The sequence below is a fragment of the Nomascus leucogenys genome, chromosome 13, assembly GCF_006542625.1.
Source record: "Nomascus leucogenys isolate Asia chromosome 13, Asia_NLE_v1, whole genome shotgun sequence".
Classification (NCBI taxonomy): Eukaryota; Metazoa; Chordata; class Mammalia; order Primates; family Hylobatidae; genus Nomascus; species Nomascus leucogenys.
In genome coordinates this window covers 10,058,139-10,085,230 of record NC_044393.1, presented here as the reverse complement: position 1 = coordinate 10,085,230, position 27,092 = coordinate 10,058,139, and the positions used below count along the sequence as shown (strand labels likewise).

General features: G+C 41.0%; 1 protein-coding gene across 5 annotated transcripts in view; it reads right to left on the bottom strand.

Annotated features, from left to right (window-relative positions):
- The window catches only part of BCAS1 (breast carcinoma amplified sequence 1), a 126,100-nt gene that overhangs the window by 91,297 nt on the left and 7,711 nt on the right, over positions 1-27,092 (bottom strand). For all 5 annotated transcript variants that reach the window (XM_030825557.1, XM_030825564.1, XM_030825560.1 and 2 more), the window contains exons 2-3: positions 23,318-23,394; positions 22,442-22,511 (exon numbers count right to left, since the gene is read on the bottom strand). In XM_030825557.1, coding sequence (XP_030681417.1) covers positions 22,442-22,511; positions 23,318-23,389 — 142 coding nt within the window. In that variant the 5' untranslated portion in view covers positions 23,390-23,394. The remainder of the gene's footprint in view (positions 1-22,441; positions 22,512-23,317; positions 23,395-27,092) is intronic.

Sequence of the window (27,092 nt, the reverse complement as noted above, 5' to 3'; positions counted from 1 at the left end):
AAATAAATAAAGGGCATCTGAATAGGAAGAGAGGAAGTCAAACTATCCTTGTTTGTAGATTACATGATGTTATATCTAGAAAACCCCATAGTCTCAACCCCAAAGCTTCTTAATGCTGATAAACAACTTTAGCAAAGTCTCAGTATACAAAATCAATGTGCAAAAATTACTGGCATTCCCATGCACCAACAACAGTCAAGCCAGGAGCCAAATCAGGAATGAACTCCCATTCACAATTGCCACAAAAAGAATAAAATACCTGGGAATACAGCTACCTAGGGAGGTGAAAGATCTCTACAAGGAGAATAATGAACCACTGCTCAAAGAAATTACAGATGACACAAACAAATGGAAAAACATTCCATGCTCATTGATAAGAAGAATCAATATCATTAAAATGGCCATATTGCCCAGAGTAATTTATAGATTCAATGCTATCCCTATTAAACTACTGTTGAGATTCTTTACAGAACCAGAGAAAACTATTTTAAAATTCATATGGAACCCAAAAAGAGCCTGAATTGCCAAGGCAATCCTAAGCAAAAAGGATAAAGCTGAAGGCATCATGCTACCTGACTTCAAACTATACTACAAGTCTACAGTAATCAAAACGGCATAATACTGGTACAAAAACAGACATAGACCAATGGAACAAAATAGAGAACCCAGAAATAAGACGACACACCTACAACTATCTAATCTTTGACAAAGCTGACAAAAACATGCAATGGGGAAAAGATTTCCTATTCAATAAAAAGTGCTGGGATAACTGGCTAGTCATACACAGAAGATTAAAACTGGACCCCTTCCTTACAACATATACAAAAATCGGCCGGGCGCGGTGGCTCACGCTTGTAATCCCAGCACTTTGGGAGGCCAAGGCAGGCGGATCACTAGGTTAGGAGATCGAGAACACGGTGAAACCCCGTCTCTACTATAAATACAAAAAACTAGCCAGGTGTGGTGGTGGCGCCTGTAGTCCCAGCTACTCGGGAGGCTGAGGCAGGAGAATGGCATGAACCCGGGAGGCGAGCTTGCAGTGAGCTGAGACCGCGTCATTGCACTCCAGCCTGGGCAACAGAGAGAGACTCCATCTCAAAAAAAAAAAAAAAAAAAAAAAGACATACAGGTAGTCAACAAGCATATGAAAAAAAGCTCAATATTACTAAACATCATCAGAGAAATGCAAATCAAAAACCACAATGAAATACCATCTAATACCAGTCAGAATGATATTATTTAAAAGTTAAAAAATAAGATGCTGGTGAGGTAGTGGAGAGAAAGGAATGCTTATACACTGTTGGTGGGAATGTAAATTAGTTCAACCACTGTGAAAGACAGTGTGGCAATTCCTCAAAGACCTAAAGATAGAAATACCATTCCACCCAGCAATTCCATTACTGGGTACGTACCCAAAAAATAGAAATCATTCTTTTATAAAGATACATGCATGCATATGTTCATTGCAGCACTATTCACAATAGCAAAGACATGGAATCAACCTAAATACCCACCAATGATAGCCTGGATAAAGAAAATGTGGTATATATACACCATGGAATACTATGCAGCCATAAAAACGAATGAGATCATGTCCTTTGCAGGAACATGAATGGAGCTGGAGGCCATCCTTAGCAAAGTAATGCAGAAAAAGAAAATCAAATACTACATGTTCTCACTTATAAATGGGAGCTAAATGATGAGAACACATGGCCACACAGGGGGAACAACACACACTGCGGCCTATCAGAGGGTGGCAGGTGGGAGGAGGGAGAGGATCAGGAATAATAACTAATAGATATTATTTCATCACCCAGGTATTAATAATACCTATTTCATCACCCAGGCTTGATACCTGGGTGATGAAATAATCTGTACAACAAACCCCCATGACACAAATTTACCTATATAACATCTGCCCGTGTATCCCTGAACTTAAAATAAAAGTTAAAAAAATGCAAAAAGATGACATACCAAAGAGATGTTACTTTTCATTTTTTAAAAAGTCAAAGAATTTAAGGAAAATTAAAAAGAAATCAAGTAAGAATGACAATAGCAGCTCCAAAATATTTAGAAGGTAGAGTTGAAAATTTTGATTTTCTTAGTGCAGAAAAGTATTTTGTGCTGCATGTTTTTTTTAAAGAAAGTCATTTTATCTGTATATGTGATTAAAAACTTATTTCCAGTGTCATCTTCGTGTAATTGTTAAGAACTTGGATTGTGGATCACAGGAACCTGGCTTTGACTCTTAACTGCTCACTCTTTAAATGGATAACCTGGGTAAGTTATTTCCTGTCTCTGTGCTTCAGTTTTCTTACAAATTGGCATGAAAATAACAGTGCCTCCTTCAGAGGGTAATTCTGAGGATTAAATAAAATATTGCCCATACAGTGCTTACCGCAGGCTGGTAGATGATTGGTGTTCGGTAAACAGTAGTCACTTTTGTTATACTAATATATTATTAATATAATTACCACTTTGTATTTTTAAATGTAAGCCATACGGAAAGGAATTATTCCAATAGTTTAATTTACAAACTTGAGTTTTCTAGAAAGACTTTTAAAAACAGTAGTGATATAAATCAATTTATCTTAAGAAACATAAGTACCTGGGCCAGGCAAGTTTCAGAAATGTTTATCATTTTAAAAGTACCAAATATTCTAGTCAAAACAAGCTGCTTCATCAGAGTTCTAGTTACATATTTAAACATACATGCACACACACACGTTTGTATTACAATATTCAAAACTTCTGAAGAAGAATTATCTTTTTTTTTCATGTGCCAAAGCTAAAACTTTCACTTGCTACCTCTGTGTATTAGTCTATTTCCATACTGCTATAAAGAGCTGCCCAAGACTGGGTAATTTATAAAGGAAAGAGGTTTAATTGACTCACAGTTCAGCATGGCAGGGGGAGGACTCAGGAAACTTACAATCATGGTGGAAGTCAAAGGGGCGGGCAATGACCTTTCCTCACAAGGCAGCAGGAAGAAGTGCCAAATGAACGGGGAAGAACTCCTTATGAAACCATCAGGTCTTGTGAGATCTCACTTACTTTCATGAGAACAGCATGGAGGAAACTGTCCCCATGATCCAATCACCTCCACCTGGTCTCTCCCTTGACACGTGGGGATTATGGGGATTAAATTCAAGATGAGATTTGGGTGGGGACACAAAGCCTAACGACATCCAGCTGTAAAAACAATAGCTGACATTCATTGACTCTTTCCCAGCATTAGGATAAATGTGTGTAACGAGGCATTTTATTTATGTATAACATTTTATTTATTTATTATTTATTTATTTGGATAAATGTCTATAACAAGAAACATTTTATAAGTATAACAGCAAATCTACAAGTTAGGTACTATCATCGCTCCCATTTTACAGGTCAGGAAACTGAGGCTCTGAAAAGTCATGTCAGTTTTCTAATGTTGTCCAGCTAATGATTGGTAGATTTAGTATTTGAACCCACGTTTGCCTGATTCCAGAGTTCAAACTCCCAACAACATGTGGTAACCAAAGCAAGAACAGAAGAGAAAGAAGAAACAGAAGGGAGGGAAGATGAACAAAGTAGACAAAGTTTAGTTAATAGAATTAGTGGATACCCAAGAAAAAACTATGCACAAGAGGGGGAAAAAACCCTGTTTTCTCACATCTGGGAAACATTGATATCTATATATTTTTGGTTTTAAATAAACATTAGGTTATGTCATTCATCTGCATAAAACCATCCAAAGAAGGGCCTCACAAAATTAAAACAAAATCCAAACTCTCTACCATGGGCCACACCCTCCAGAACTTCAGCTCATATTATGTTTTTCCTCACACCTCTCAACATACCAACATGTTTCCACCTGCAGCCCTCACCACTAGTTATTCTTTCAATCTGGAAATATTTTCGCTAAGATCTTCCTATGGTTACCTTCTTATCATTCAAGACGTAGGTCATGTCAGGGCTTCCCTGACTCCTCCATCTGAAGTAACCCCTCCTGCTCACCCCTGTTTATTCTCTAGACTCCACAGAGGATTCATCACTCTCTGAAATAATCCCATTAATTTCTTCTTCACTTGTTTCCTCTCCACGACCTGTAAGCCCCAAGTGGACCCGGACTTGGTCTGCTCTGCTTACAGCTGCATTCCAGTGCCTCCTATAGTGTTAGACACTAGGATTAAGCCAGGAAACATGGGTGAAGCAGCAAGCACAGAGCTTGGGGTGCAGCCTAGCAAACACTCCACAAAGGACCATGATTGTAACCGTAGTAGGGCACGCCAATGAACAGGTTGGGAAACTGAGTCTCTGAGAAGAGACTAATGTGCTGGATGAAATTTCTTTTTCTGACAATACATTATCCAAATCCTCTAAGCTTTCAGTTTAAAGAGGAAAGCAGAAAATGTCATTATAATTTTATTTACAAAGTGTCCATGTATGAACATTATTCACCACCCAATCATCTCTTCCTATGCAAGCGACACCGTCCTATGCATCAATATCCTGATCTGTCAGGATTCAGGATAAAGTGGACATATACACACTAATTGCAAAGGGAAATTGCAAATCTTGCAAAAGATGCAGGGGTTTATAGAGTCTTGTAACATTGGTGAGCTGCTCAGATCACACACGACCATGGTTGGACAAGGATCTGGCAAAGTTAAAACAGATCACCGAAGAAGGAAAAGTGGACAACACGACACAGTAAGTTCTTCAAAAGAGTTATATTAGAATATCAAAGGATTATCTTAGGCCTTTGGGAAAACTCAAAACTTTAGGAAGACCTCAAAAATTTATGCAAAAATGACCCTTCGATGGTCATGCTGCAAGAGTCAAATGACACTTCAAACAACTGTGGCTTGCTATGTTGTGCAAATGCATTTGTTGTTTTAAAGGTCCTAAAGTCAGGGTACGTGTGGCAGATACTTATGACTTGGAGGAAGATGTTAGATTTGAAACTTTCACTGAATGATCGCATTTCATGCTTTTCATCTGTACATTAAAAAGCCAGAATGTCTTTGCCAAGAAATTCTAGCATAAATAAAAGGATGGGATTTTGGAACATCATGGTAGAATTCTTGACTATCAGCTTTATACGACATGTCTGGACATTTAGTGATGGAAATGCTGGATTCCAAAGGAATGTCGGCAAAGGTACTACCACCCCCATGCTCTTCAGAAAGCATCCTCTAAAAGCAGTGATGATCAGATACTGTGGGGCAAGACTGACAGTGACACTCACGATTTCCACTCTTCTCTTTAATCATATATTTCCTGTCATTCATGTGCTACGAAACTCTGGAACATGCAAAGCTCATTCAAATGCAAAACCAGCCTTTGCTCCAACATGAGCATATATTTTCATTTAAAGAGACATCAGATGTTTCATTTGGTCTTTTTTTTTTATAAATCTGATAATAATGTACATTTAACCTGTATTTACAACCAAAATAATTAATCTCTCTGAACGCTTTGTTTTTCCTGTCTGTATCCTCCACCCTCATTGCCAGATAAATAACATCTGCAACCTGATGTGGCATATTGAACTTCGTTTATACTCACACAAACACGTATAAGCATCCCCGATACACATATACAGGGACTGTATCTGTCCTGGTTGTTTTTATAGAAATTGGATCACATTAGACATATTTTCTGATGACTTTTGTACATTATAGTTGGTCTTCACAGTCAATAGCTCCAAATCTATCTTATCTTCTAAAATAGCTGCATAATATTCCTTAGTATGGATATACCAAAAGATATTTAAACCATTGCCTCAACAATGACGATCCCGGTAGTTTCCACATTGTTTTTATCATTTCCACCATGGCTGGAATAAACTTTCATGTTCAAAAATCCTAAACTGGTGCTATATTTCTATAGAATAGAGGCACAGATGTAGAAGTGTTACCCTCAAATCAATATGCATTTAAATTTTAAAAATAGAGACTGCCATATTATTTTCTTAAAAAGGCTCTACAGATTCACATTTCCAGCAGCAAAGAGTGTCTTAAGCACCTTTTAAGTGGTAAGCAGCTTACCAGGGGAGGTGGTCTATTATTCTATCAGTGGCTTCAGTTGTTAGGACACCACGGGTCGGCTGTGGAGATGGGGTTGGGGGGCAGGTTGAGTTCAGGACACATAGAAGATTGCCAAAGAGTGACTATTATTACTTTGAGACTCTGGAAAAATTAGCCAGGAAACAGAAACAAGAGGCTCAGGGTGCAGCAAAGTAGCCAAATCAGGATGATATTGTTTTCTTTGGAGCAGATATACAAATGGCCAACGAACTCATAAAAAGATGCCTAATGTCATCTCATTAGGGAAGTGCAGTCAAAGCCACAGCATGATACGTCTTCACACCCACGAGGATGGCCATAATCAGAGAGACAATAACCAGTGTTAGGGAAGATGTAGAAAAATCGGAATGCTCATGCATTGCTGGTGGGAATGTGACATGGTGCAGCTGCTTTGGAAAGCTGTTTAACAGTTCCTGGAAAAGTTAAACATGGAGTTACCCTAAGACCCAGCAATTCCATTCCTAGGTAAGCAAGAAAATGAAAACATATGTCCACACAGAAACTTGTACACAAATGTCCATAGCAGCATTTTCATAATAGCTGAAAAGTGGAAACAACCCAAATATCCATCAACTGGAAAAAGGAAATCTAGCATTTGCATACAATAGAGTATTAATCAGCCGTAAGAAGAAACAAAGCACCGATCCATGTTATATCATGCTTTATACTTGGAAGCATGATGCTAAGTGAAAGACGCCAGACACAAAAAGCAAAATATTGTATGATTCCACTTATATAGTGTCTAGAATAGGCAAATCCATAGAGGCAGAAAACAGATTAGTGGTTGCCAGTGGCTGGGAATAGGGAAAAAACTAAGCGCTAAAGGGTAGGGAGTCTTGTTTTGGAGGGATGACGATGTTCTGGAATTAGACGTGGAACGGTTGCACACATGGTGCAAATATCCTTAAAATCACTGAATTGTCACTCTAAAAGGTGAATTTTATGGTAGGTGAATTGTACCTCAATTTGTAAAAAGAAGAATTAGATAAATAAACAGCAACACAGAACCAAGGGCTGGGGGTAGGAAATAGACAAATAGGAGTGAAGAGTTCACAGGAAAAGACATGCAGCCAGCTTTTAAGCAGAAGAAAAGATGTTTGTCCTCATAAGTAGTAAAATAAAAGCACAATAGAATTATGACACTTGGCTTTCCCCCTGCCAAATTGGTTAAAAAGGAGACATTTGATGACCCCAATGGAAAGCGCATAAAAAAAGAGCAGCTGTGGCTGGGTACAGTGGCTTACGCCTGTAATCCCAGCACTTTGGGAGGCCAAGGCGGGCAAATCATGAGGTCAGGAGCTCAAGACCAGCCTGGCCAATATGGTGAAACCCTGTCTCTACTAAAAAAAACAAAACAAAACACCAAAAAATAGCTGGGCGTAGTGATGGGCGCCTGTAATCCCAGCTACTTGGGAGGCGGTGGCAGGAGAATCATTTGAACCTGGGAGGCAGAGGTTGCAGTGAGCCGAGATTGTGCCACTGCACTCTAACCTGGGCAACAGAGTGAGACTCTGTCACACACACACACACACACACACACAGAACAGCCATATAGATCGTCCGTGGGAGTGTAATTTGACCACCTCTTTGGAGAATAGCTCAGTAATATCTATTAATACTTAAAATTTCACAAACACTGTAAGTCTAACTTCCACTTCTAAAATGTTATCCTAGAAATACAATTGCGCAGGGGTAGAAAGGCTTACACATATGGAACTGTTTGCTGGACTACTGTAGTTGTGGCAAAAAACTGGAAATGACCTAAACACTTATTAGCAGAAACCTGGTTAAATAAATTATCATATGTCCTTGAGGACACAGGGACACAAAGAGGGGAATGACAGACACTGAGCCTACTTGAGGGTGGGAGGAGGAAGTCGATCAGAAAAAATAACTAGTGGGTACTAGGCTTAGTACCTGGGTGACATAATAATCTGTACAAAACAAACCCCCATGACGTGAGTTTACCTTAGAACAAACCTGCACATGTACTCTGAACCTAGATAAAAATTAAAAAAATAAATACTCATATGTCCCTACAATGAAATACTCCACAGGCATTAAAATTCCCCAAGGAATTTTAGTAAGGGAAAAAAAAGCTGTGCCCAACAGCATGTACAGCATGTTTCCATTTGTTTTTAAAAAATGGTGTCGGGAGGTTGAGGAGAGAATTTATAAATAGACATGCTTGGGATACCTCTGGATACAAGAAACTGTAGAGTATTTACCTCTAAGGAAGGAAATTTGGGATGGGGTTTGGGGAGCCATCAGAGTTAGGGTGGGGATTTTTTTCTCTGCCTTATCTTATTATGTATATCATTCAGAATGTTTACTATGTATATGCACCTACCCCATCGATGCCATTAAGAAATGAAGAAATAATGAAAAGAAAAAAATGAAAGTAGGGAACTAGAAACGAGAGGTGGGATTCAAAGTGGACTGAACATTTGACCTATTTCCCAATTTGCCTGGGGCTGGCCCAGCAGCGAGGCAGGTTCTAACCAATGAGCATCAGCTTTGAATGGAGGGGCTGATAGGCCGGGTGGGCCCTGCTTGCTGAGAGTGTCATGGCCTTAGGGACATCTCCATGTTGAAGAGTCTGAGCCTGTGCTTGGCAAATTCAGAAAATCCAGCTTTTCTTTTTATATCACCTGGAGTTGATGTAACTCTCAGAAGGCATTTTTAAGAGGACCCATGAATTAACCACATAGCCAACTTACTGGCTTAAGACTACGTGACAGAAAGCTGCAAAGGGGGCCAGCCACTGGCAATATCCCACCACTGTCCCTCTCTGTGGAAAACACAGATGGGACGCACATTGTGACGGGCAGGATGCCTGGTGAGCCCACAAATCTGCAGGCACAGCTGAAATTGGTTACAGGATTTCAATGTTTCATTGCTTGAAGCTATGATAACTTGATGATGATGATGAAGATGATTTTTTTTATAGCCATCTTTTTAGAGGGATTTGAAGTAGGGAAAAAAATAAACTTCACACTATCGGAGGTTGCCAACCATGAGGTCTGCTGATTGTTTGGCCAACACAGTGTTTATATTTTTTTGAATTGGGAAATTTCATTTGAAAGTCCTAAAATCAGGCTGTTATTGAAATATCTTATTATTGGCTAAGGGTTTCCCAGGGCAGCCATCCTTGAAAAGCTGCGTGGAGCCCTATAAACAAGGAGACTTTCCAGTTCCCTGCAAACTCCATTTCATTCAGAGCCTTGAGCCAGTTCTTAACATGGTCCTCAGACTTGAGCCAGTGCAAGAATACCCGGGAGGCATTGTGGGAACAGATAGCTGGGCCCCACCCCCAGGGAAGGGGGTGTTTCTGACTGAGGAGGTCTGGACTCCGGCTGCAGAAACTGCACATCTAACCAGTACCCAGGTGATGTGATGCTGCTGGCCCAGGGACAACTCTGAGAGTCACTGCTATTGGTCACTGCTGTTGCGCCCACACATAGAGGCAGGCTCTGCTTACATTTTTCAGTTCTCGTTCCCAGAAACATTTGCTCTTTGAGGTATGCTTTGCATATAACGGATCCTACCCACTAATACAGTATGCTGCTTTTATTGATAAACTTACAGAAACTTGGAGGGCACCTTACCATTTCTTTGGTCTCGCTGATTATTTTTATTTTTGTTAAATGAAAATTGTTGGTAAGTTCTTTTTGGTGTGGTAAAAGGATATGAAAAACAGATTTAAAAAAAATGTCCACTCTAGGATTAGAATTGTAGGTGTGTTTATTCTATTTCAAGATCTGGTTAAAATGCACCTTGAGGAAGAGAACTGAGTGCAGCTGTTATTTGTCCATGCTGTTTCTCTTTTCATGTTTTTTTCATGTTGTCTCTTGGTCTGTCCTATCTCTCTTGGTCTATCCTCCAAGACAGAGATGAGTGATCCTGAAACCCTGCCAATGTTTTTATCTTTCGAGCCCAACTGTGCTGCCTGGTTTTCTTCTCAGTCCGAAGAGGCAAAGAGAAAGTTGCATATTACTCAACAGCAGTTGCATGGCCATTAAAATCAGACTGTATGAGCCATGGAACAGTAAGTTGTGTCCAGAGTATCAGTCATGGTAAGTACAAAAAAGTCCTTAAAAATTTAAAACAGAAATGCCAATGTTTTATTTTTGAAAAATGTGAATAAGAAGTTTTCTGGCTGGGCGCGGTGGCTCATGCCTATAATCCCAGTGCTTTGGGAGGCCAAGGTGGGCAGATCACCTGAGGTCAGGAGTTTGAGACCAGCCTGGCCAACATAGTGCAACCCCATCTCTACTAAAAATACAAAAATTGGCCAGACGTGGTGGCACGTGCGTGTAATCTCAGCTACTAGGGAGGCTGAGGCAGGAGAATCGCTTGAAGCTGGAAGGCGGAGGTTGCAGTGAGCCAAGATCACGCCACTGCACTCCAGCCCGGCAGACAGTGCGAGACTCCATCTCAAAAAAAAAAAAAAAAAAAAAAAAAAGAATTCAGGCAGATGCCAGGTGCAGTGGCTCACGCCTGTAATTTCAGCACTTTGGGAGGTTAAGGTGGGCAGATCACCTGAAGTCAAGGAGTTCCAGACCAGCCTGGCCAACATGTTGAAAACCTGTCTCTACTAAAAATACAAAAATTAGCCAGGCATGGTGGCACGTGCCTGTAATCCCAGCTATTCAAGAGGCTGAGGCAGGAGAATCACTTGAACCTGGGAGGTGGAGGTTGCAGCAAGCCAAGATCATGCCACTGCACTCCAGCCTGGGTGACAAAGTGAGACTCCGTCTCAAAAAAAAAAAAAAAAAAAATAGAATTCAGGCAGAGAGGATAGGATCAGCTTATTTCTGCTCTATGATGTCTGAAGCCACAGCTGGGGTGCCTTGAAAGGATGAAGATGGCTGGGACAGCTCACACAGGCACATATGTCTGGAGCTTTAGTTCTGGCTATGGGCTGGTTTCTATGGTCCTTCCTCATACGGCATCTATTAGCTGAAATGCCCATGATGTTTTCTTTACCCACAGGTCTGGTTCCTGGACTGGGATGGCTGGAATATTTGGGGACTGGCTGGGCACCTCTCTCTTGCCTCATGGCTTCTTCATGTGGCTAGCTTGGGCTCTCTCACAGCATGGCAATCTCAGGGTAGAACTTCTAATATTGTGTCTAGCCTTTCTCAGAGCTAGTGTTGCAAGAGACAGGCAGAAGCTCCAAGTCTTCTTTTTTTTTTTTTTTTGAGACAGAGTCTCGCTCTTTCGCCCAGGCTGGAGTGCAGTGGCAGGATCTCGGCTCACTGCAAGTTCCGCCTCCCAGGTTCACACCATTCTCCTGCCTCAGCCTCCTGAGGAGCTGGGACTACAGGCGCCTGCCACTTTGCCCGGCTAATTTTTTTTTGTATTTTTTAGTAGAGACGGGGTTTCACCGTGTTAGCCAGGATGGTCTCGATCTCCTGACCTCGTGATCCACCCACCTTGGCCTCCCAAAGTGCTGGGATTACAGGCGTGAGCCACCGCGCCTGGCCTCCAAGTCTTCTTAAAGGCTTCTTGAAAGTCCTGTGTCATCCCTTCTACTACATACTGTTGGTTATATAGGACCAGCCCAGAGGGTACTACACAGGGGTGTGAATACCAGGAAGCATGGGTTATTGGGTGGTGGGTTGTGTGTGTGTGCATCTTTGGAGACTATCAACCACAATAATGCAATAGGGAAGATAATTTTATCTAACAGGAATTCTCCACTAGACTTTTTGGTGAGAAAAAGCACTGAGTTTGAGAAGGATGAGATTTCCCCAGGGCTCTTGCTCACTCCCAAGAAGACAGAGGCACAAGGAGCTGTTGGGCCATCTGGGAGAGCCAGTGTTCAGAACTCTGTTATTACTTTAGACTGAGTGGTGATACAGTGCAATGGAGGGAAAGAAGAAAGGAGAGTGCCTGTGAGTGTTATCAGTGGAGAGTCGTCCAGGTTCTTGGTGTTTTGAACAAAAAAATTGGACAAAATGCACAAACAAAGCAATGAAAGCACAGATTTATAAAAATGAAAGTACACTCCACAGAGTGGGGAGCAGGTTTGAGCAAGTGGCTCAAGAGTGCTGGTTACAGAATTTTCTGGGGTTTAAATACCCTCTAGTGGTTTCCCATTGGTTACTTGGTGTATGCCCTATGTAAATGAAGAGGATGAAGTGAAGTTATGAAGTTATTTACTTGGTGTACACCCTATGCAAATGAAGAGGATATTTCCTGCCATAGCTGAAGTGCAGTTATGTCCATAGTTGAGCATAGAAAGTTGCGGGTTTTCTGCTTGATTTAGTTCTAGGAAGTCCTTAGCTTCCCCGCCTCCAGACCCCATTCCTCTACCTTACGAGGATGGGGTGTCTCCCAGAGTTTCAAGGTGGAGAGGTGAGGATAGGGAGCCTCTTGAGGGAGAGACATATAGCAATGCGAGGAGAGAGAAAACTGGTGTTTAGGACGTGAGTTAGATCTCCTTAATGTCTTTTGAAAGGCCAGAGTAAGGATATGAACTACTTTCCTTTGCTCAATTCTAATAATTCTTTGGAATCACCTCTGACCGACACTGCTTGTGGCCTGCCCAATAGCCAATCGTCTCCAGCCCCAACTATGTATTATTATTGCTCGCTTTCATCTCAAAGAGATGCTTGATTCCCAGTATCCCATGCAACTGGTATGGGCCATGTGATGTAGCTCTGGCCAATAAGAGGATGCCTACATGGGGGCAGGGGCTTTGGGGAAAGATCCTCCTTTCTCTCATAATACAAGGAGAAAAAAAAAATGGTGGCAAAGTTTGGCCTTTCCCCTCCTGCTTTTGGATCCCATGATGTAGAGATGTGATGTTGGGTTCTGTGACAGCCATCTTGTGAGCAGGAGTGACACAATTGGCTCACGTACTTGGTGTTTTGATGAGGCTGTCAGACTGCTATACCAAATTTAGAACTGCCACCTCCAGACTTCTTGCTCAAATTAAAAGTGCTATTTACTTAGCCAGGCTTGCATTCCTCGAAGCTGAGTGCAGCAGAGTCTGGGAACTTGCCCTTCGGCCTTACTATTTTGTTCCTCTGCTACCACTGGCTTAATATGCCACTGTTCATTCATCAACCAAGACTTAGAAATAAGTCTTTAGTGTATCTCAGGCCTTGTGCTGAGCTCTGGGACCCTCATAACAAGAAAGGATGGCAAGCATCCTGCTCTCAGGGACTTTTACTTGAGTTTGGAAACAGATAAAAAATAAGACCAATTGGAGGGAAATAGTGGACACTGGGAGAACACATGTATTTGCTCCCTTCCAGACAAGTGCTGTTGCCTATATTTTTTACTACATCAAGGAGCTATGCTTTTTGGCATCGGGTCTCCCATTCCACTTTGCCTAGGCACCGATATTGGCAAATGCTTCTTTTCTCACTCATTATGTTATTGGCAGGAGCACTTTGCTCAAGTTAAAATTTTCAATCCAATAAAATGATTCCAATTACATTTTTTTTTTTAAAAAAAAGCAAAATTAGTCCATTATTTTTAGGAACAATGACTAGAAGCAAAAAGGAGAATACTAATTTTAGAAACCTCTTATCCAGGTCAAACATTCCTTCTGTTTTTGGAAAATGTGTCCTGGCAGAGAAGGCATGTCTTGGTCTCTGCCATACATTAGCAGTGAGGTCTGAGAACTAATGTCATAAATTTGCTAGAAAGGAATCAAAGAAGGGCAAAAATCAGGCATTTTTATTTCTGCAAAGATCTACGAAGTTTTAGGCATAAATAATATGCAGGTGGGAAAACCTGGTCAGGTGATATGTCAGGGAAAGCCAATGGTAAAGAATAAGTATGAGAATAGCCTCTACTTTTTTTTTTTTTTTTTTTTTTTTTTTTTTTTTTAATAGAGATGGGGTCTCTATGTTGCCCAGGCTGAACTCAAACTCCTGGACTCAAGCAATCCTCCCATCTCAGCCTCCCAAAGTGCTGGGATTTTAGGCATGAGCCACTGCACCCATCCCAATAGCCTCTACTTTTAGTTTTGCTCAGACTCCTTTATTTCAGCACTTTTGTCTTGTGCCAGCTGCTGTTTTTAGAGCTCCCCTACAAAGTTCATACTATTATTCCAATTTTACAGATGAGACTCAGAATAAACTTCCTTGCCAAGGTTGTACAGCTAGTGAGTGACAGAGCCAAAACCTATGCTCGGGTCTGTTAGAGTCCAGTGCTTGAGAGGATATGGTTCCATTTCCGATTGCTGTAACAAATTACCCCAAACGCCCCAGCACAAATATATTACAGTTCTGAAGCCTGTAGGTCAAAAACGGGTCAGCTTCTAGAAGCTGTAGGGGAGAATCTATTTCCTTCTCTTCTCTAGTATCCAGAGGTCACCTACATTCCTTGGCTTGTGGCTCCATCCTCCAGCTTCCAGGCCAGCAGTGTAGCATCTTTAAGTCTCTCTCTCTCTGTGACATCTGCTCCCGTAATCACACCTTTTCCTACTCCAACCCTTCTCCCTCCCTCTTATGAAGACCCTTGTGATCACACTGGGTCCACCTGGATAATCCAGGATAATATAATCATCTCACATTCCTTAGTCACATCTGCCAAGTCCTTTTGCCATGTAAGGTCACATACTCATAGGTGCTGAAGATTAGACGTGAGCATTTGATGGGAGGAAGGGCACCGTGCCGTGTGCTGGACTCTTAGCTGTGATACTCTGTGGTCTCATACATGAAGAAATTGCATAAGTAAGTTGCACTCCCTAGTGTATGCACTCTCAGTGGGGATGGTATTAATCCCAAGGGGGCAAAAATTGGTTCTATGGGAGAGGATGAACAAAACTCATTCTTTTTATGTATAGAGCACAGATACAGTACATACACAGATACACATCAGTGATATTACAATTTCATGAATGGGATGCGCTTAGCTCTTAATGCATTACCTCGTCTAGTCCTGGATGTCACCTGCGAGGCCAGTGTGTCATCCCCACTTGCCCACCTGCCTTCTTTGCCCTGGCTGTCCACGCTCTGCCTCCCCTTGCATCCCTCCCCAACACCTCAGCTCTGCTTGAGTGAGATGATGACTCTGGGGTCCCCCTTGAGAACATATGTGCCTTTTAAAACTATGTTTTTGTGATTGAAGAACAAAATGTTAATTAAATCACATCAGCATTAAATGCGCTCTCACAGAGCTTGGTTTTATGCTAATACTGGCCATCCATCTCTTTAGGTGGGTCTTTTGCAAAGAAACAAACTAGAAAACTATATTCTAAGGTGATAAAAAGCCTTTTTAGGTATTTCCTTCCGAGAATCTCTAGGCTTAGGCTTTCTCTTCTGTTTTTCGCTTTTGAGTGAAAAAGGTAAGGAGCAGCCGTCATTCTCCTTTCTTATTGGTGGGAAAGTGATTGTTGCATATTAATAGGGGTTGTGGCACCTCCGTGGTAATGTTTCACTAAATGGAACAGAGTATTCTCTTTCTAGGATGATTAATTTTGTCTGGCCTGACAGTGGTGTGTGGAACTAAATGTTCTGTCCTTTCTAACTGCCTGATCTCTGAGCCATGGGAGATTGAGTTTCTCTTTCACAATCCACCAAAGTTTGCATGTGAACAAAACAGGGGAACTCTGCATGCAACAGGAGGGTGATGTGCTCAATTGTGGGGTGTGGTCCTACTCGAAGTTGTCTGATTCAATGAGATGCAATAAATTCACATACCACATGTATTGGGGGGAGGTGAAGAGGTACCAGATGACAGTCTCCTAAGGTCTCCCTCTCTTGGGCAGTATATGGAAGGAATGGGCTGACAAAATAGCTAAGAGATGTCATCTCTTCACAAAACACCTCCCCATCACATTACTTTCTTTCGTGCAGACTCCTCCTGCCCCCAGTGATGAATTCAGAGGAAGCAAAAGAACTGGTTGAGCAGAAGACACCCTTCTAACATAGCAAATTATCTTTTCCCTCCATTCTTTATTGAATTTATTTTTTTTCTTTAGTTGATGTGAGCTGGTTTTGACTATGCTGGTTTTTTTTTGTTTTTTTTTTTTTTTTTTGTTGTTGTTGTTGTTGTTGAGATGAGGTCTCTCTCTGTCTCCTAGGCTGGAGTGCCATGGCACGATCTTGGCTCACTGCAACCTCTGCCTCCCTGGGTTCAAGAGATTCTCCTTCCTCAACCTCCCGAGTAGCTGGGATTACAGATGGGTGTCACCACGCCCAGCTAATTTTTGTATTTTTAGTAGAGACGGGGTTTCACCATGTTGGCCAGGCTGGTCTCAAACTCCCAACCTCAGGTGATCCACCTGTCTCGGCCTCCGAAATTGCTGGGATTACAGGCATGAGCCACTGCACCCAGCCAACTATGCTGATTTTTAAAAAACTTCATTGTACCTTAACAGCATTTACAAAAATCAGATTTATCTGATTGAAGTATAATTTACATACAATAAAATCCACCAACTTTAATAGCACAATTCAGTGCATTTTGACAAAATATGCAGTCATGTAGCCTCCACCATGATGAAGACATAAAGCTTCTCCATCATTCCAAAGTTTCTTGATGCCCCTCTGCAGTGAGTGTCTCAACCAGCCCCAGCCCCTGGCAACCAGTGATCTACTTTCTGTCACTACATTTGTGCCCTTTCTAGAATTTTATATAAGTGGAATCATGTAGTATGTTGCCTTTTGTGTCTGGCTTCTTTTTCTTAGTATAATAATTTTGAGATTCATCCATGCTGTTGCATTGATCAGTAGTTCCTTATTTATTGCTAAGGAGTATACCATCTGCTATAGCCTGAATGTGTCCCCCAAAATTCATATGTTGAAACTTAATTACCATGTGATCGTATTAAGAGGTGGGGCCTTAAGGAGGTGATTGAGTTTGGAGGGCAAAGACCACATAAATGGAATTACAGACTTTATAAAAGGACTTGAGGGAACTAGCTAGTCCCTTTCATGCCCTTCTGTCGCTTCTGCCATATGAGGACACAGCATTCCTCCCCTCTGGTGGGCACAGCAACAAGGCACCATCTTGGAAGTAGAGAACAGGGCCCTCACCAGACACTGAACCTGCTGGTGCTTTGATCTTGGACTTCTCAGCCTCTAGAACTAAGAGAAATAAATTTCTACTTTTTATAAATTACCCAGTCTGTGGTATTTTGTTATAGCAGCACAAACAGATTACGAGACCATTGTACAGATATACCCTAATTGGATTAACCGTTCTTCTAATGATAGATATTTTGCTGTAATAGAAATAATTCTCAAGATATTTTTGGATTCAAATAAAACAACTATTTGAAAAGGATGGAGACAAATTGAGGATACTAATTCAAACAATTGTATATTGGCAGAACAAGCACATAAGCCTCTCACCCAAAGTTTGCAAGCAAATGTGTTTGTCTTAGTGGCATTGCAGGTAAATCACATGATATGTTACTTTAACATCATTAGCAACCTACTCCAAAACGGAACACTCAAATAACTCTAAAATTGGTGAGTGAAGCTAGAAATATAACATAAGCAAAAACTGAGACATTTTGATTTTTCAATATATTGTTACTTAAGATGAATAATAATACCAAACTTTTGAGAAAGATCTCTAATCCACATGGATCGTATTACTTAATGTTTGTTTGATATCAAATTCCCATGGTGGTTTGCTCTTACTAAGAAAAAGCACTCTACATGATATATTTCTTTCTAGGAGGATACAGAATGTAATTTCATGTTTTCGTTTAAAAGAGGTATTTTCCCTGATTGATATCTCTCACATTGTATCTAAAGACAAATAAAAGACTTACAAAGCATAAGGGATGTAGGAAAGACTAGTTTTAACTTTTGATTTTAAAGTTCCAAAAGATATGTTAGGCAGAAATAATACAGTTAACTTCAAACAGCAATGGCAGTCTTTATGTCAATTGATATTAAATCCAAGACAGCATAACTTTCCTTATGTGTTTACCACATGCCAGACACTGTTCTGAGAGTTTTAGGAGTATCAACTTATTTAAACCATACAATAACTTAGAAGCTTGGTCCTATCATTATTACAATTCCCATTTTACAGATGACAGAACAAAGAAGCTCAGAAACCTGCCCAAGCTCACATATTGGAGCCATGATTCAAATGTGGCACCCCAGCCTCTTTGGCTGTTTGCTTAGCCACGGTACCATTGCTGCTTCTAAATAAGCCTTCATAGGAAATATTACTGGATGCCAATTGTATTAGTCTGTTCTCATGCTACTAATAAAGACATACCTGAGACTGGGTAATTTATAAAGGAAAGAGGTTTAACGGACTCACAGCTCCACATGGCTGGGGAGACCTCACAATCATGGCAGATGATGAAGGAAGAGCAAAGGGATGTCTTACATGGCAGCAGGCAAGAGAGCATATGCAGAGGAACTCCCGTTTATTAAACCATCAAATCTCGTGAGACTTATTCACTATCATGAGAACAGCATGGGAAAAACATGCCCCTATGATTCAATTACTTCCCACTGGGTCCCTCCCGTGACATGTGGGGATTATGGGAGCTACAGTTCAAGATGAGATTTGGGTGGGGACACAGCCAAAGTGTATCACCAATGAATTGTTTTAATTGTAATTTTTTTAAATAGGAAAAGTATAGATAAAAAGAAACCAGTCACCTAGAGTTCTATTTACGTATTTTTCTAATGACTTTTCTATACCTCTATACATATATGTACACACCAACAGAGATCAATAGAAATGTGCATGAAAAGACATGGTCAGATAATTCTCTCTGAAGGACAAAAAAAGGTCACCCAGAATTCCACTTTTGTATCCCTAAAAACTGCACTGAAAATTATAACTTAGCTAATAACCTTAGGAAAACAGCATGAGGACAACAATAAGCTTAAAAGGGATAATCACTCTAAAGCAAGTTGCACAGGTTGAAGATGTCAATGAATAACAGGCAAAATTGCTACCTTGAGATTAACTGGGACTCTTTACAAACTCTCCAGCAGTAGCTGAGGATGTTGACAGCAAGACTGCCAGGTATGAGGGCGAGATACAAATAACCCACGACTCAGAAATGTGTGTTTCTTTTCCCTCGTCATGTGCAGGTGTTCACACAGCAACTGCTATCTCAGACTGTTGTCCTAGGTTTCAAGAGAAACTTATTTCCCTCCTTTTGGGAACATCTTTGTGATATACATACATATATATGAAATATGCATACATATATGTATATCTCAAATATGTGCATATATGTATGTGAGATATACACATATATGAGATATGAGATATACCTATGTGTATGTATATCTCATATATGTTAACACACATGCATATATATATATATAAAACATAAATATATTACAGGTGAGAGAGGAAAGAAAAGAGAAAGTGAGACAGAGGATGGAGAGAAGGGTAGAGAGAGAGGCTTTCTCAATCCCAACAATTTTTCCCTATTCATTCCTTGCCCTTGCACTCCATATTAAATATAAGAGGATAATTGAAAACAAACAACCCGATTAAAAATTGGGACAAAATGAGAATGTAAACGGGCATAGTCATTACGGGAAATAGTATGGAAGTTCCTAAGAAAGTTAAAAAATAAAACTACTATGTTAGTCTGTTTTTCACACTGCTGATAAAGACATCTGAGACTAGGAAGAAAAAGAGGTTGAATTGGACTTACAGATCCGCATGGCTGGGGAGGCCTCAGAATCATGGTGGGAGGTGAAAGGCACTTCTCATATGGCGGTGGCAAGAGAAAATGAGGAAGATGCAAAAGTGGAAACCCCTGATAAAACCATCAGATCTCATGAGACTTATTCACTACCATGAAATCAGTATAGGGGAAACTGCCCCCATGATTCAAATTATCTCCCACTGGGTCCCTCCCACAACACATGGGAATTATGGGATTACAATAAAAAATGAGATTTGGGTGGGGACACAGAGTGAAACCATATCAACTACCATATGATTCAGCAATCCACTTCTAGGTATAGATCTAAAAAAATGAAAGAAGGGTCTCAAAATGGTAGCTGTAGCCCCAAGTTCATTGCAGCATTATTCGCAATAGCCAAGATACGGGAATGACCTATGTGCCCATCAGTGGATGAATGGAAAAAGGAAATATATATATGGACACACACATATACATATACATATGTGTAAATACACACACACACAACGGAATAGTTATTCTATCCTACAAAAGAAGGAAATATTGGCATTGGCAACAACATGATGAACCTAGAGGACTTTATGATAAGTGAAACAAGCTAGACACAGAAAGACAAATCCTATATGATCTCACTTTTATGTGGAATCTATAAAAGTTGAATTCATAGAAGCAGAGAGTAAAATGGTGATTACCAGGGGCTAAGGTCCAGGGAAAATTTTGGTCAAAGGGTACATACTTTCACTCATAAGATGAATAAGTTGAATGGTAAATATAAGTTAATAATACTGTTTTGCTTACTTGAAATTTGCTAAGAGTAGATTGTAAGGGTCCTCACCACACCCTACAACAAAAACAAAAAAGTAGCTACGTATGGTGGTGGATGTGTTGATTTTATATATATACACACATACACACACACACACACCATGGAATACTACTCAACCATAAAAGTAACAAAATAATGTCTTTTGCAGCAACTTGGATGGAACTGGAGGCCATTATCCTAAGTGAAGCAACTTAAGAACAGAAACCAAATACTGCATGTTCTCACTTGAAAGTGGGAGCTAAGCCACGTGTATACAGGGGCATAGGGTAGCATAATGGACATTGGAGGCTCCAAAGAAGGGAGGGTGGGAGTGGAATGAGGGTTGAAAGTTACCTATTGGGCACAATGTACACTACTCGGGTGACAGGTACATTAAAAGCCCAGACTTTGCCACTATATAATCACATCCATGTAACCAAAAACCACTTGTACCCTAAAGCTATGAATTTTTTTTTAAAAGAACCTTCTACAGAGCCACTAATAGTTCAGGTTCTCAGTCCCCAGCCTTAGGGTATTCTGAATAGCAGCTATGGGATGAGACTAGGGCATGGAATTTTTAATACATTCCCCAGGAAATTCTAAAAGCTTTGGAACCAGTGCTATAATATACCTCCTTCATTACTCAGGAAAGGAAACTGAAGCCCAGAATCTTACATGTGAATGAAAACAACCATAACCATAATATGATAATGATAGGAGCACTTATTATCTGTCAGGCACTGTAATATGTGCTTTCATTATATCAGATGCTTATGCTATAAGTACTGTTATTGATTCCCACTGTGCAGATGAGGAGCCAGAGGTTCAGAGAGGTTATGTAACTTGCTCAAGGTCACACAGCTAGTACGTGGCAAAGCCAGCAATCTGATTGCAGAATTCTTACCCTCAACTACTGGACTATACTACCTCTTCTTATATAATTTATATGTATCTGTCACATAGTAGAGCCTGACCACCCTGGAAGCATTGAATATATAGTCTTATACTCCAGGATAAAGTCAAATAGGTAAGTATATGTCTCAGTTTTAACCCTTCCCTCATGTGGACACAATTCTGTTGTCTTTTATAATTTACCAGTTTCTGAGGAATTTCTAAGTGCTGATAATGGCAGAGGCTGTGCGCATTTGGGGAAAAGGAATATATGAAATATCTCTGGGGACTATGTTAAATGTTTAATAAACAACCTCCTTTAATCCTCATAGCAATTCTGTGAAGTAGGTACTTTTATCCCCATTTTACAGATGAGAAAACTGAGGCTGAGAAAGGCAGATGCCTTGTTCCAGGTCACACAGCCAGTAATCTGCAGGGCAGAGATTGCAACCTAGGTCTGCCAAGCTTCAGGTTTTCACTCTATTGCTTTTATCTTATCTGCTGTAACTCCTCAGTCTCCTCCAGCTGTCACACATACTCAGAAGAGATCCGTTGTTATGGCTGAATCATATCGCCCTCAAAGATGCTGAAGTCCTAACCCCCTGTGAATGTGACCTTATTTGGAAACAGGATCTTTGCAGATGATCAAGTTAAGATGAGGTTACTATGGTGGGCCCTAATCCAACATGGCTGCTTCCGTATGATGAAGGGGAAATTTAGACATGCATAGAGGGAAGATGACATGAAGATGCAGGGAGAAGATGGCCGTCTACAAGCCAATGAGAGGGGCATGGAACACGTTCTCCCTGACGACCCGCAGAAGGAACCAATTCTGCTGACAACTTTATTTTGAACTTTTGGCCTTCAGCACTGTGAGACAATACATTTCTGTTGTTTAAGCCACCAGGGCGTGGTAGCCCAAGGAACAAACGCAAGTATTTTCAAAGTGAGCCCGCGGCTTCAACCCTTTCATTTTTTTTTTTTTTTCCACCATAAACAGCATCTGCCGACCCTCCTTCCCCACGAGAGGGTAGCTGCCCTTCCCAGAGTGGCACTGACCTTCCTCTGAGTGCTGAACTGTGTGGGTCGACACCACCACCGGAACCCCGTTCAGAGCAGACGCGTTGTCCTGAAACAGAGCACGTGGCATTGTGAGACAAATCTTCGGGGGAAAATCAGAAGAACTCAAGGAAGAACCTCGAAGATACAAGGGTGTCTCACCAAAATTAAACTTAACTTAAAGGCTGTGTTTCTAGAAACTCCCCAGTTTTCTTTTCTTTTTTTTTTTTTTTTTTTTTTTTGAGACGGAGTCTCGCTCTGTCACCCAGGCTGGAGTGCAGTGGCGCAATCTCTGCTCACTGCAAGCTCCGCCTCCCGGGCTCACGCCATTCTCCTGCCTCAGCCTCTCCGAGTAGCTGGGACTACAGGCACCCGCCACCACGCCCGGCTAATTTTTTTTGTATTTTTAGTAGAGACGGGGTTTCACCGTGGTCTCGATCTCCTGACCTCGTGATCCGCCCGCCTCGGCCTCCCAAAGTGCTGGGATTACAAGCGTGAGCCACCGCGCCCGGCCGAAACTCCCCAGTTTTCTATCCTGCCTTGGAGAACCGAAATAACTCACTCCAAGAGTGGACTCCAGTTACTATGAGAGCACGCCATGGTGCCTCAGCTCAGGGGACCCCACACTCACAGGAAGCTCTGACCCGTCGCACGGAGGGGACCCCAGGCTCAGATGAGCATTTGTCAAGTCAGGGCTGGAGCACGAATTTAATATGCTGATTCTGAAACATTTTAGGTTATCCTTACTCCACTGTCTTGCACACACAGACACAATCAATCAGCAGCCAGGACTTTAGTCAACACACTTGTCAAATACAGGAAGTTCTTTTTTTTTTTTTTTTTCTGCTGATGCCCCTGTAATGGTTACTACACTACCTTGTAAGTCTCTGCTTCTGGTTCGTTCTCTTGGTCTTCAGTTCTTTGGGGAACACTCATTTGGTTACCCATTGCTCCTATAACGGAGAGAAAGAGAGGAAGAGAGAATCAAAACCAAACGAAGCTACATGTGATACTAAGGTGCAGAGGCCTGGCAAGTTGCCCACGGCTGTATTATCATCAGCTGAGATCAGAACAAATTGCTTGTATTAGTCCGTTCTCACACTGCTATGAGGAAATACCCGAGACTGGGTAATTTATAAAGAAAAGAGGTTGAACTGACTCATGGTTCGGCATGGCTGGGGAGGCCTCAGGAAACTTACAATCGTGGCAGAAGACGCCTCTTCACAGGACGCCAGGAGAAGGAGTGCGAGCTGGGGAAACGCCAGATGCTTATAAAACCATCAGATCTCACGAGACTCACTCAGTATCACGAGAACAGCATGGAGGAACCTGCCCCCATGATCCAATTACCTCCACCTGGTCCCACCCTTGATGTGGGGATTATGAGGGTTACAGTTCAAGATAAGATTTTACGTAGAGAGACAGCCAAACTATATCATTGCTTATATTTATTTTGGGGAATAGAAAGGAGATTTTGGACTCATGTATTCAACAGAATTAAAGTTAAATGCAGTCATAATTTTCAGTTGCATTTCATTGCTAGGGGAAAATATCATCATGAAAAGTGTATTCAGTGTAGATAGCATTTTTTTCTCTTTTAGCTAAAGTCACAGCTATTGAGATTTTAGAATGAGGGTAATTGAAATTATAGTAATTTTTTCTGATTCTCGAACTAAATTAATTCCCCTATTAAAACCTTTTAAACTACTGCCTTTTTTTTTTCATAGCATTTAGCAGGGCTTGTAATGATATACTTACTTGGGTATACATTCATGCTTTCATTGATTTAACCCATATGGTCATGTGTCACTTAAGGGCGAGAAAATGTTCTGAGAAATGCATCATTAGATGATTTCATGGTTGTGTGAACATTATAGATGGTATAGCCTACTACACACCTAGGCTGTATGGTATAACGCATTGTTCCTAGGCCACTAACCTGCACAGCACGCGACCACATTAAACACTCTGGGAAATTGTGACACACTGGGAAGTATTTGTGTACCTAAACATATCGAAACCAAAAAAGTCCAGTAAATACATAGTATCATAATCTCATGTGACCACTAAGTATATGTGGTCCATCATTGACTAAGGTATCATTATGCAGTGTATGACTGTGTCTATTGGGCACAGCTCTGCACCTGTTGCTGGGCTGGGCACTAGGGTTACAGCTGTGAATTAAACAGGCAAGGCCCTCTGACTTCATGGAGCTGAAATATGGTACACAGGGAGAGAGTTAACATACGAACAATAAATCCACAAACGAGGTCATTTCTGACAGTTCAAGGCAGCATGGCACAGTGGTTATGAGCACAGACTCTAGAGCAAGACTGCCTGGGCATGAATCCTCTCTCTGCCCCTTGTAGCTGTGTGTCCTTGGGAGAGTTAATTAGCCTCTCTGTGCCTCATAAGACTGCTATAAGGACCCAATAAGTTAATGCTTGTGACGTGGTTAGAACAGTGTCTAGCTCATGTTAAGCAAAATATATGTGCTTATTAAACAAAATGCATAGGGTTCTAAGTTATGAATAAAAGTAATTTTTTTTTTTTTGAGAGTGAGTCTCTCTCTTTCGCCCAGGCTGGAGTGCAGTGGTGCAATCTTGGCCCACTGCTACCTCCGCCTCCTGGGTTTAAGCAATTATCCTGCCTCAGTCTCCTGAGTAGCTGGGATAACAGGAGCGTGGCACAACACCAGGCTATTTTTTTTTTTTTTTTTTTTTTGTATTTTTAGTAGAGACAGGGTTTCACCATGTTGGCCAGACTAGTCTCGAATGCCTGGCCTCATGTGATCTACCCGCCTTGGCCTCCCAAAGTGTTGGGATTACAGGCATGAGCCACTGTGCCTGGTCGAATAAAAGTAATTAATAACATCACGTGAGATGGGATCATATGGGAGATGGCAGGTTGTGGCACTGCTGGGTAAGATGGTTCTGAAATGACTGTTAATATGGTTATTGTCCCATAGGTGAAGGGCAAAGTTTATATTTAATTTATGTCTCCCTTCCACAAGAAATTGTAGGCACCCTGAGGTCAAAGGCAGTGTCTATCTTCACCCAATTTTGTATCTCCCAATCTTAGCAGTGTGTTTGCATTTATCGGGAGCTTAATTATTATTAGTCAATGGAGGGAATAAGGATTGATAACATCTCTCACATATGAGACACAGAGCTAGGTACCTGACCACATCATCACCAAACCTCTGAAGAGCTTTGTTATAATAATGTATGATGTATAATAATAATGATGATAATAGTAAATCATTACTTAGCATGTTCTCAATTCCAAGCTCTAATTTCTGAGTGCTTCACCTGTATTGTCTTATGTAGTCCTATAGCACTCCTGTGAGATAGAGGTATCATGATTTCATTCTTCCTATGAGGTAGCCGAAACTCAAGGGGGTTAAATTATTTTCCAAAGGTCACCCAGTTAATCAGCAAGATTCAAACACAGTCTGGCTGTGCTCCTAACCACTGGAATGTTCTGCATATTACTAGCTTCCCTTAAAAAGGAGGAATGGAGCCTCCAAGACTCACCAAGGGCAAACATCCAGTGAGGAATTGACTCCTAGTATATCTGATCCCTACACAAGGACCCTTGCAGCCACTCCAAAGGCCTGCTGTCTTGCCACCTAAAGTTCTTTTGCACACGTAATTCCAATGTAGCCCGTCTCCAAAGACCTAGCTTCTGGCTTATCTGCTCCAGTGGCTCTCGGAATAAAAATTAGGACTTTTGATTTCTGTCTGAAAGGAGCCACCGAGTCACCAGGGATTCTTGTGGATCTCTCGCCATTGGTGTGAGTTTTTACTCCCTGGTAGTAGATGCATCAAGCAATTGGATATTGAGGAGGCCAAAAAAAGGGTCGTGGATCTCACCATGGGTTCTCTTGCAGGAATTTAATACATAACCAAATCTGGGGATTTTGTATGTCTTCTGATCATACCACATAATGAAGCTGAGCACTGTTAAAACATATAGGACACTTGTTGTTTTGTGCTATTTTCTATTTATAAAATCCATGACTCACACACTTGCATCAGATCATCGCTTCTGTCTGTTAATGGGACATTATGAATATAATATAATATTGAATCCTCAAGACCAGGGTTGGCAAAGAACAGCGGTGGCCGGATTCAGCTCACTGCCTGTTTTAGTAGGCCAGTGAGCTAAAAATGAGTTTTAAATTTATAAATGGTTGGAAAAAAATTAGAAGAATCATAGAATGTGACACATGAAAATTATATGAAAGTCAAATTTCGGCATCTGTAAATAAAGTTTTGCTGGAAGATAGCCGTGCCCTTTTATTTATATATTGTCTATGATGGCTTTCATGCTATAATGGCAGAGCTGAGTAGTTGCAACAGAGACCTATGGCCTGCAAAGCCTAAGATATTTACTATCTGGCTCTTTACACAAAGTTTACCAGGGTTTGAACCTACTGTGTATAAAAACAATGACAACGACTCTAAAAAATCATAGAAATGATAGAGTAATAACAATAACAACATTTGGTGAGTGCTTACCCTCTGTTGAGAAACTGTTCTAGGAGCTTTATTTGCAGTAAAACTAATTTGCTCTTTGCAGCAATTCAACAAGGCAGAGTAGTATTATTTCAATTTTGCTGATGTGGAAACTGAGGCATGCAGGTTAA